Consider the following 12,195-nt stretch of genomic DNA (forward strand, 5'->3'; position numbering starts at 1 on the left):
ACTGAGGTGAGATGTTAGAGACGGATGCAGACCACAGACTAACCATGTAATCTCTTATAACACAACTTGCTTTGAACATGTTCTGCCTCTTTCAGAATCCCTAGCCGGGCAGCGTGAGATCCACTGTTTGGGCAGACCTGCCGGACCATGCTTTTGCCGTATCATTTTAACAGCATTTCAAAGGCGTCATGTTTTGGGCATTGCGTGCAGGGGGTTGGTTATGTGACGTTAACCTGAATTGTGTGTGGAGGGTAAAGTTTGCAGTCACTTCAGTGCTGACACTAATGCATATGTTTTGGAATTTCTTCAGTTTTGTAAAACGTAACGTGATGTAGAAGGACTACAATAAATTCATCAATAAAGATGAATAGAAGGTTCAGGGTTTTTTGAGGAAGAAATACCCTTATTTCCAGCCTGGGCAGGAGAGCTTTGCTCTGTGTAAATAGCGTTTTTGCCTCTTGGTCTTACAACCCAGTATGAATCAAAATTATATTGGATTCCGATGATGTGACTTAAGGTTGTATTGGAGGGGAAGGGACTAGTGATATCCCAAAAGAGTAAAGTGTTGCTTTTGCAGGGCTAGAGCAGGACACATAGACCAGCTGCAGCAGTTTTCATTATTACTAGCGTGCAATACCCAGGGAAGGTTATTAGAGTAAGTAGCAGATTGATCAGATAGACTGAATATACTGAAGTGTCAGATGCTGCAGAAAATTGATACCACCTTAGGTAGGTCACTGTAATTCATTTCACCTTCCCTGGCTCACCCCAGCGATGCAAATTCTTCACTGTGAAGTCAGGAGGGGAACCAAGTCGCTTGCTGCTGCGTGGCTTTCTGTTCTCAGTGCTATTTGCCCAGCATTCCGATGACACTAGATTTAACCTGCCGTGGCTGGGAGGTCGCAGGAAGATCACTTGCACCTCTACATTGCATCTGCAGCTGAATGCCGTAGAACGTTTGGATGTCCCCACATTTAATAGTGTTACGGTTGGTGTGTGTTGTGGTTTAACCCCAGCCGGCAACCAAGCCCCACGCAGCCGCTTGCTCACTCCCCCTCACCCAGAGAGACGGGGAGGAGGATCAGAATGTAAAACTCAAGGGCTGAGATAAGAACAATTTAACAGCTAAAGCAAAAACCACGCATGCAAACATGGATTCATTCACCACTTCCCATGGGCAGGCAGGTGTTCGGCCATCCCCAGGTGAGCAGGGCTCCATCACACATAACAGTTACTTGGGAAGACAAAAGCCATAATGCCAAATGTCCCCCCCTTCCTTCCTCTTCCCCCAGTTTATATACTCAGCATGACATCCCATGGTATGGAATACCTCTTGGGCTGGTTCGGGTCACCTGCCCTGGCTGTGTCCCCTCCCAATTTCCCACACCCCCCCAGCTCTCCCGCTGGCAGGGCCCAAGGAACTGAAAAGTCCTTGACTGAGTATAAACATCACCCAGCAACAACTAACAACATCAGTGTGCTATGGATGGTGTTCTCACATCATGGCCAGTACACAGCCCTGCACCAGCTACTAAGAAGAAAGTTAACTCCATCCCAGCCGAAACCAGGACAATGTGTTCGTTCCAGAGTGATTTCAAGAAAACTTTGGCGTTGCCTAATTCAATTACTGAGTGAAAAAATAATCTGCCATGATAAAATCACTTTTTCAAGAAATGAAAAAGGGGAGGCACCAAGTGGCTGGATCTCTTTATACTGAAATTTACACTGGGATAATAAGTTTGGGTGAAACTTGGTTGCCAGTCTGGGTGTTTCATGGCTGAGGGTCAGGACCGTAATAGAAGTGAGTGACTCTGTGTGCATGGATGATCATATGTCCAAAGCATCTCCTGTACAGTTCACAGTGTGCTGTTGGTCTGTCTTAAGCAGTTGAAAGGGTTGTAAATTATCTTGGTGCACGCGCAGATTTATATTTATGTGTATTTGTGTGGCTCGGCATTCCTAATCTCCGCTGAGAACCAGGGACACCTGAACACTGTCACACCAAGCAGGGAGTAGAGTCACGTGCTTGTACTCATCAGAGCCAGGAGTGGAAGCAGCTCATCTAATAAACGGAGCTTTTGTGGTCAGGAGCTATGGTCTTGGCCTAAGGGGATGAAATTTGTCATGTGTTGAAGGCAGACAGACATCAATTTAAGCTTTCTGGGGCTGTGTCCTGCTCTTTTGTGCAATCAATACCACCTAGTTTATAAAGCTCTGAGTCTTAGAGGAGCTGGGCAGAAGATGACATAGACTTTATCTGTCAATTCATGGTAATGAAGTAAAGACGTAAGTGAGGAGACACCCTGAGGTATTCTACTTACTACAGTTTTTAGGTAATGAGTAATTGATGCAATTTTTCTGTATGTATGACCAGGAAATACAGAGACTCTGTGGCTCAAGTTCTGCAGACCATACGTTCCCTAGGGCACCTGCCTCGACCTTGTGTGTGTAATCCAGGCTTTGATCCCGGAGTGAGATGAAATAACCACTAGCTTGCCAGGGGAACCAGCATTTTGGCCAGGGAGAATTCCTGAAGATTAATGTGACTGCTGGCAGGTGGCATGTGAGCGATGATAAGCATCTGTTACTTTTTAAGTATATGCCTATGGCCAAATGTTGGCCTTCGTAGCCAGTGCTGGAAAACAGGAAAGGAGCTGGCTTTCTGTGACTAGCAGCTACTTTGTGCTAAAATAACCTCTTGCTTCATTACCTTATGCTTTTTCCTGTCCTCGCATGGCCTGATATCTTTTGTGTGTCCTATTGTCAGGCTGTAGCTTATTGCACTTCTAAAAGGCTGGATGCAACAGAGTTCTGACCTGATTAAGGCCACTGCATTCAGCTGCTGTATACAAATTGAGGATGATGATAATTGCTAATAAAGATAATTAAATTCTCTCTATAAGCAGATGATCTCTTCTCCTGACACTCTGATATCAGAGTCGCATGCTCCCTGTGGTTTATCAACATAAGTGTTACAGCACCTGGCCAATTAATCTCGCGTTAAGCTGCAGTGGAGTTCAGCTTCAGAAGGATGTCCCCAGTATTCCTGATTAACCGAAGAAGCTACCCTGGTGTTTAGAAGGGTCTGGGCTAAAATGTTGGCCCTGTCCCACACCCACTGTGCTGGCACAGGCAGGACCATCTCCTCTTTGTGCAGGGTTGACCCTGCAGTGCCATTCCTCCCGGTCGGAGCAGGATGGGCATCGCTGAGCCAGCTGCTCTCCGGCGCGGTTCAGCAGGTGTGCACTTTGCCCTCCTGCTGCGCTGGCTCAGGGATGTGCTCCCCACGGCGCTCTGTGACCTGGCTGCTCTGTCCCTTGGGCCCTGCTGTGAGGCTGCTGTGCCCCAACAAGCAGCCTGAAGGCAGGTGTGATGGATATGCCAGGCCCCTCTCCTCTCGTGGTGTCGAGGTTGTGGACACAAAATAGACAGCTGTTCCCAGGAGTGAGGCAGCGTTGTCCTTTGTCTTTTATTAGACTTAGAAGGAAGAGCAAGGGTATCGATTCCCTTGCTGCTCTGTTTGCCCTGGGAATAAGGTGACATGGTGAAAGGGAAAGAGATGGAACCAGAGGAAGGGATTTTTCTGTAAGCCAAGGTCTTTTGAGAAAGGAGCATTTGCTCTTCTACAGGTGGTGCTGATTTAAAAAACACACCTCCCTGGATGTCCAAATGTAACCTGTAGTGCAGTTATGAGTGTTCTACTGCAAAGGAGTGAAGTGCTGAACTGCTTCTTTGTCTGGGATTCCATAAGGGCTTTTGGGATTGCTTGTCTCTTCTGCCTGAGGGTTTCTCTGAGCTCAGGCGCGTAACTTGGATAAGAATGATCCTGCACTACACTGCTTATTGCTCTGTACTCAAACCTGTTTTTAAAGCCTGAGTCTTTGTTAAGGAGAAATAATCACACATACTGAATTTTCCTTTAGGTGGCTTTTAAGATCTTTGCAGCTTAGGCTGATGTGTTGGGCTGTTTGTAACGTATGCTGATCTCTGACCTTCAGAAACTGAAATGCTTATGTAGTTGTAAGAGGGAGCCTTTTGCTGAAAAAAGTAACAGAGGGACTTCAGCCTTCTGGAATCTTTTTTATGCTGTACCTGTATTCTGTACCTTGGAAGTCCCTGCTGCCTTGCCTGATTCAAGGTCAGTGTGAACTGGAGAAAAGGGAGAATACAGCAAGGAGCTAGCACGTAAATCTGTTGCGATCCTCGCTCTTGGGGGCTGCGCAGTTTCTCCAGTGATGCCTCAGGTGTTGCTGGCTGCCCGGGACGTTGTTGAGGTTACCAAAACCCCTGGTGTGCCCTGAGGAGCTAACCCAGCCATACTAAGTGACCACTCTTGGGGGCAGCAGGAGAGACAGGGATGAAACACCTCCAGTCTGGGCAGCTGAACAATTTTCTGACACTCTTCCGTGTAGCGAAGGAGATTCCTCAAAAGAAAGTTGCCAGTCTCCTCCACGCAGGCAAGAGGCACGGACATGCGACAACCTTAGCACAGTCCTCTGTGCCAGGGGACGGTGATGGAAGGGCTTTTGCCAAGTGGCTCAGCTGGGTGCTCGCCTCGAGCGGTACATTCGTTTGCAGGTGTCGGGAGAGCCGGAGGCTGGGCTACGTGAGCTGTCAGCCTGGCCCGAGACAGAATTTGGTTTTATTCTTAGTCCAGGTTAATGAGTCCACCTTAAGGAGCAATCAGCAAGGACATTGTGCAGGGTAAAGGGCCGGCATGGCTGGCTTCGGTGTCCCTGCGGAACTGTGCCGCTGGCTCCTGACGCCCCCGCCGCCCTGCCTGCCGGGGGGGTTGCTTCAGCGCAGGTTGACTAGAAATCATTAAGGAAACGGGGTTTGCCTGCTCGCTGTGCACAGATTTCACCAAGAGACTACCAGGTTTTGCTTACCGATTTCTTTACTGGCTTGTCACAGTCAGCTGCAATAATTTTTAAACTAAGGAACCCAGGCTCCTAAACCTACTGCAAGGCGGGGAAGAGACTGTTCCCTGGCTCCTGAACGCACAGGGCGAAACACAACCTGCCCAGCAAGGCTGATGGTGGTGCTGATACCCTTGGCACGTGTCACCTAAAAAGAAAATCAGGGACCAAATAAGAGTCTCAGGCCACGTAACTGAGATTAATAGGAAGGTGGAGGCAGCAGCCAGGGACAGCACTTGCAACATATTCCTAGATCATATAAGCTTATTTTTGTTTGCCAGGCATTTTGTTGTAACAATTGAAGCACCAAGTGGCTTCTGCTCAGGTGAAGTGTCCTGCCTCGTGTTACTTAGAGAGTTTCTGACTATGGGGGAGCTGCGAAAAAATACCCGGTAATTGATGCTCAGGTCAACAGGCGCTGTGTACACCGCTGCCTTCGGACAGCATGGCGTGCTGCCACCCACAGCAACAGCAGAAGCTGGGAAATAAGCCTTTGTGGCCTTTGACACATTATTCTTGTTTGCAGCTGACTTCTCTTTGTGCTTCTTGTAGCTGTTGACCATAGTTTGCTCTGGCGGAGGCGGAGCAGGAGTCACCACCTTGTCACCGCCGGTGCTGCGCAGGGGCCAGGGGTCAGGCCCTGTCATGCACAGCGGGGCCGAACTGCGGGAGTCCCAGCGCTCAGTCCCAGCATTGGGACCTGCCGGTTCTCTTACAGGTGTTTCAGCAGACAATGGGCCAAAACCTTGATGTCTGAGATGGCTGCTGGATGCCTCAGCGCCTGCGCTCCGAGTGCTGGGCACAGGTGGTGGCACACCTGAGCCCAAGAGCAATGGCCGCTTTGTGGGTGCCCCAACAACCAATCTGAATGAGAATAAATTCATAATATCAATGGCTGGAAACAGTAAATGTAAGCAGAATGATAAGCAACATCTGCAGCCAATACCCCATTCAATACCTAGATCATCCTTTTTCATAATATATAGAAAAATAGCACTGGAGCTCTCAATACAAGGCACGAAAAAGAAAATAGAAGTCTTATGTACTAAATACACGTGGAATGTATTTCAATTTCAATGTGAAAACTCATAGTAACTAATAGCACTTCCTTGATCTGGGAAAACAATTTTAGGTACCTTCCAAGCCGGTACGATCTACTTTCTTTTTCAAAATCCAGCACAAGGAATGCTTTCCTATCAGTTGTGTCAGGCAAGAACCTGTATGAGAGCGTGTAATGGCTGTCAGGCAAAGAAAAGAGATTCTCTTGGCAGATCTGGCTGCCTCATGTTTCTGATGGCAACCGGTAGGAGAAGTAATCCTCTAACAGTTGTGGACTACTACAACTTGTTCCATTTCCTCTGTCTCATCCAAAAAGAAAATGTTGAAAGATAGCAGTTGAAGTGGTTAACGTCAAAGCCTTCCTATGGAAATATGCGTATGTCTGTATGTTCATAAAACGATGTACCTTTTTCTGGTCCTTTATATGCTTGATGAATCAAACCTTGCAGCATCAATGGATTACGGAAAGCTAGTCCTTAATTTATTTACAGGGGGGAGAGCTGCAGCCAAAAGGAGGTTTTGGCCCACCTGGGACCAGAGCACAAAACACTAAATTATCTGCAAGAGTGGCCTTTTTCTAACTGTATGGAGGTTTTTTGTTACTTTAGTTTGCTGTGCTTATGTTTATTTTATGTCTCACAAAGCAGTAGGTAAGTGGGTGTTTTCTGGTGTATTTTGCAGGGTTTCTGGAGGAGAACTTTTTGACTTCCTAGCACAGAAGGAGTCTTTGAGTGAGGAGGAAGCAACCAGATTCATCAAGCAGATTTTGGATGGTGTGAATTACCTTCACTCTAAGAAAATTGCTCACTTTGATTTAAAGGTAAAGATAGTGATTTAGACTTACTGTCGGTTTTTAATGATGGACTGTGCCTTCTACAGTTTGTTTGATATCTGTATTTGATAACATGCCTAAGACAATAGGGAAACCATTTTAAATGCACCTCACAGCTGAGTGCTCCAAGGAAGAGAGTCTCCTTCATCAGGCCTGTGGTAACTTCTGGATGGGCTTATATGTTTACTGACTGAGAGAAAGAAATTGTAAGTCTTTATCCTTTAGGTGTTTGCATTTGTGGTACGATCCAAAGCATGCTGTTTAAAAAAAAATACATTAAAAAAATTAGAATTATGTGCAGAAGAAAGGCATTTTTGGGAAGAGGAAGGCCAGATCCAGCTACAGACAACCGTTGTTTCCAGTCCCCGCTGTGCTTGGAGTCACACAAGTACGTGTCATCCCGTGCGGTCTGAGCAGCCCAGGGCCTTGAGAGCCCATCGCACAGAGCTCTCTTCCTGCCATCTCAGGTGGCACCGATAGCTTTGGCCCTTCTTGACTTTGATGTCAGAACACCTGGCCTAGGCAGTGCAGAAGAGACCATCTCTCTCTGCTCTTGGTAGTGGCCTGCCTAGGTGAACACCTTCTCTGAACCTCGGAGCCTGTTGTCCGTGGGAATGAAACTCTTGAGATGAGGAGAAGGTGCTTTTCTCAGCGGCAGACTCACAGCTGCAGACCTGCCTGCCTCAGACGTTGCTGTTTCCAGAAATACATTCAAAATGCACTTATCCCCTGGGATAAAGTAGAATAAAACAGAGGAGGGAACTGGTTTAAAATGAAGGAAAAAGGAAGAAACTCCACTGCTAGATTACATGGTCCTTGTCCTGATTTTAAATCCAGGTTAGTTTATTATTAATTACTAATTATTTGTGTGCTAAGGATAGACTCCTCCTGGATTCTCGGGATCTATATGCTGATCCCTTGTGCTAAACATGTGCCTAATGCTGTCTCTGTCTTCAATTGCTTGGTCTTGAGTCGGTGTTAATGGCATATACGTAGTTGTTGCAAATGTTGCAAATCACATTTAAACTAAGAAACTGGTTAGAAAACTACCATCCAAATCTTCGTGGCATGCGTGTGAAAAGGCATAGGAGATATTTGAACATACAAAGGATGTGCAAATTGATTTTGAAATGACTAAGTGAATCCAGAAGCCAAAGACTGAAAGTTTTCACCATATATTAGAAACCAGTGTAATAACCAGTAATATGAAATTATTGTGAAAATATAAGCGCAAATTTTTCTATACTGATCTCTAGCTGCTAATTTTGATAGTTAATACCAGTAATGTCAGGTGGACAATGAAGATGTTACCGGATATGCACGACAGAAATCAGAAAGGATAGGTAAAGAATCATTTCACTGACAGTGAGTGCCAAATGACCTAAAACATATTCACAGAATAACTTTCCTGGGTTTTATAGGACTGAGTTTGGAGTTGTGCTAGTGTTAAATTAGACATGCATTTTTAAGCAGTGATCTGGTTAGATAGAGGATGATTCATAATTATCTTGTCACTTGACAGGGCTCCATCGACTGCAGTGGAGCTACAGTGACTTAGACCACCTAAGGAATAAAATAGTCCAAGATGTAGTGACTGTGACTTTTTGCCGTTTCAGTCTGTTCCATCTGCTCTAAACAAGCTTACATCATGTATCTGGGGCAAACGCATGTGCCCTAGATCCATGGAAGAAACCCAGACTTGTTAGCCTGAGGTTAAAATATTCTTGGTCCAATGACGATGACAATAAATTATTCACATGCTTTCTTTCCCAGCGCAGCTCTGACTGAGTGTGTGTGTTAGCAGGAGCTGCTTCCACATTAGGATCTGCTGAGAGAAGGCAAGGCGGCTGCCAGCAGGGAATCAAACTATCTCACTGTTGCTCTTGAGCTTATGATTAAGTTATGACAAATTAATGCATTAATGCTCTTAGTGGGAGGTAAATTGAACCCCTCGTTTACTCTGAAACCTGTGAAATAGGGCCATGGTAGGGAGTAACTAAGACTGAGGAATTTAATTGGAGATATAAGTTTATGAAATATCCGTTATATCTGGCAAAGAAAGTCAAAGTCTGTGGTTGAAAAAGTTAGCTTTATTGTTACAGTTCTAGCTTCAGCTTTTCTCTACAGTGCTGTGAGAAATGCTACATGTTCTTTTAATAGCTTGCTATCATACATGAGCTGGGACCTCTGATCCCAACTCTTTCCATTTTCTGGGCTGTACAGATAGTAAATCCTAGACCTTTCCTGGCCTTGTTGTTGCAGCTGTGAATTTAATCTCATAAAGAAGAGTATTTTCCTTCCCTAAGTAGCTTCAGATGTGACTAGAATCCCTCAAGAAGCAGCCAGGAAGACATCTTCCAGTGGGTTACAGCTGAACAGAAATAGCGAGGTCTCCCAGTGTAAACTCGACAGATCAGTAAAATTACTGTCAGTCAAAACCCTGAGTGGTGCGGCTCTCCGTCAGGATGGAGCAGTGCCAGTCCATCTGTGCACCGATGTCTGCACCGCTTCAGCTACTTGCTGCCGGCTACCTGCTGCTGCGTGGGCACCCGGGGTGTAATGGAGGCAGATCCAGGGGGTCAGGCTGTGACGTTTTCCCAGGAGCCCGTGTGGGCCAGGGATGTAGCTTCTCTCAAGATCAACTGAGCTTCCACTGCGCAGTGTATTAGTGCTGCTGGGCTGATCATCTCCTGGTGTTACCTTGTCAGACTGGGGAACCACATGCAGTTGTGTGAAAACCTTCTGCCTCGCTGGAAAACAAGGGTGGCTTGTTTTCATCCGGGTAATAGACATCATTAAGAAAATAAGCTTAGGAGTGCTAACAGGAAAACAGAGAAAGGCAGATTTTGCATGAGATAAAGGAAGGAAAGTATTACTCTTACTAGACTTGCTTTGCTTTTGTGGAGTTCGGGTCCATTCAGTGATGTCAAGTTTCACAGTCGCCATCCTTTTATCAAAAGAATGAGTTGTAAATGGTTAGGCACAAGTGCTGTGTATGTGAAGAAAAAAAAGCACTTGACCTCTGTTACTTTCCCAAGATACTAATATGATAATAACAAAAATCTGTCTTCTATTTTTAGCCTGAAAACATTATGCTTCTAGACAAAAATATCCCTATTCCACACATCAAACTCATTGACTTTGGCCTAGCTCACAAAATAGAAGATGGGGTTGAATTTAAAAACATTTTTGGAACTCCAGAATTTGTAGGTGAGTGACCAGTTCCTTTGTCTTGTATGGCAAGTTCCATGAGGAAGCTGAGACATGTTTTCAAAGTTAAGAAGTGAGGGACAGAGGTATTTTGAATCTCATTTCTACCAAGGTGACCTGAATCTAGAGGTTTACTCTGTTTTTCTGGAATGGGCGAAAGGTGCTTTCTGTAAACCAGATGTGCTACTCCTGTGAGGGTGGGTTGCTGCCAAAGGAATTTAGAGACATAAATTCAGGATTGAGATTGTGAAACCCTGCAAATACAAATTATAATTCTTTACTTGTTGCCTGGGGCAAGTAAGCATGCTGCATTGTAGTACAGAGGTACGCAAATACACGGGTAACGTTGCTTTCTAGATAAAACTGCCTAACACTGTGCACCTTTTGTGTACAAAAGCCTCCCCTCCCCTTACATTTTCCACATGATTCTTTTTTTTCTTTTTCCTCACTGATCATAATTCTAATCTGTCTTGATTGGATTTTACGTTAATCCTACCCTTTTCTACTAGTTTCCGTTAGAGGTTTTGGGGTTGGTTTTTGGGGGGTGGGGGGCAGGGAGAGAATTGCAATTCATATTCCAGTTAAACACAATTATTACAGACACCTTTCTTTCATCTCATTCCTTCACCTTGGTCTTTTCTCTTGGGTAAGGTCTTATCTGGGGGAAATGTTTCTTACCAAGATACCAGGGTTGACGTGGATGCCGGTGTAGGCTGGCATGTAATTTCAGTCTCTTCCTAAGGGCTGTTTCTGACTGGCCATTGGAAACTAGTTTTAATGGTACCAATTAAAACCAAAACAAAAGCTCAGATTCTTAGGAATAACGGTATCCTTTGAAGGTGAAATAAATTATTATTTGTTGTAATTTGCACTGTAATTAGTGTAGAATACTGCTTCACCCTTTGAGTTGCGTTACGCTCCAAGTTGCTCTGCATAATCTCTTCTGGACACCCATGGACCTGAACTCCTGTCAGGGCTGTGAAGCTAGGAACAGTGCAATCCTGGAACTACCCTTCCTCTTCCCACTCCCCTTTCTCCCTCATGGGAATTCTTGCCATGCTACACGGTTCAGCCTGGTAAAAAATTGTTACCTCAGTTGCTGCTGTTTGATTAATTTTTTCTTGCAGCTCCAGAGATAGTAAACTATGAACCGCTCGGACTAGCTGCAGATATGTGGTAAGTTTTTAACATTTTGTTGGGTTTTTTTTCCCCACATTGGTCTACTATTACTTTTCCCCAATTTGCTGTGAATAGAATCCATTCTACTGCAACAAATCAAAACCAAACCAAACCAAAAATCTTAAGTGCCATTAGTTATTACTCTTTGTTTGGTTTTCCCGTTTTTATGCATTCTTTTTAATTCAAAGACAAGCATTTAATTTCAGCAAAATTACAGTGAAAAACTTTAATGATGGCAGTTATAGAGTTAACAGTTTGCCACTGTCCGCTGCAGAGGAGCACTCTTAAAAGAAAACATGTTCCTGCAGTGCTTGTGACAGCTTTATTTATAAGAGCACTGCATGCAGAGGAGACCTGCCTACTAATCTGATCCACTGAGAAGGCAGACAAAAGAAGTCACCCCAAATAAAACAGCCTCGCTTCCATTTCTTGGTATTTCTGATGTGTACTGTAGAAAATACCTGCTGAAGTAGAAATATATAAAGAGACTTCAGATATCCTTATTACTTGAAGTTATATGTAAAATTCACATTTTCCCTGAAACACTATTCATTAAGAGAGGTATTAGCAGTTGCCTAAAACCACAGTGGCTCTCCTGCCTCTATAGTAGCTACTATTGACTTTTTCGTATCGTGTACATCAAGAAGAATACAGGTCATGTAGAACCCTTGCAATTAATCTCCTTTGTTTTTTAGGAGCATAGGAGTCATCACCTACATACTGTGAGTACTACAGATTCACTCCTGTAGAAGCGTTCCTAAAGCTCTGTTGCACTAGTACGAAGCAGCTCTTCCCTTTTGTCGTTTGAGAAAAGAGCTGCACACGCAGGTGGCCGGTGGTTTGTCTGGTGGGCAGATGTTATCCTGCAGCCTTTCCACGCTCAACATAAGGGGTAAAAGAAGAGGGGTGCCCTGAGCGGGTAAAGAACAAATGTCTCTGGCAGCACTGGGCATTTCTGCCTCTGACGGGACCCAGTCAGCTCCAAATGGTGGAGGA

General features: G+C 44.9%; 1 protein-coding gene across 10 annotated transcripts in view; it reads left to right on the forward strand.

Annotated features, from left to right (window-relative positions):
- Window positions 1-12,195, forward strand: part of DAPK2 (death associated protein kinase 2) — a 56,944-nt gene that overhangs the window by 28,781 nt on the left and 15,968 nt on the right. For all 10 annotated transcript variants that reach the window (XR_008822945.1, XM_056345630.1, XM_056345626.1 and 7 more), the window contains 4 exons: window positions 6,660-6,798; window positions 9,891-10,020; window positions 11,148-11,196; window positions 11,895-11,921. Coding sequence is in view for 9 of the 10 variants with exons in the window: in XM_056345630.1 (XP_056201605.1) it covers window positions 6,660-6,798; window positions 9,891-10,020; window positions 11,148-11,196; window positions 11,895-11,921 (345 nt within the window). In the remaining variant the exon portion in view is untranslated. The remainder of the gene's footprint in view (window positions 1-6,659; window positions 6,799-9,890; window positions 10,021-11,147; window positions 11,197-11,894; window positions 11,922-12,195) is intronic.

This window comes from Falco biarmicus, chromosome 7 (genome assembly GCF_023638135.1).
Source record: "Falco biarmicus isolate bFalBia1 chromosome 7, bFalBia1.pri, whole genome shotgun sequence".
Classification (NCBI taxonomy): domain Eukaryota; kingdom Metazoa; phylum Chordata; class Aves; order Falconiformes; family Falconidae; genus Falco; species Falco biarmicus.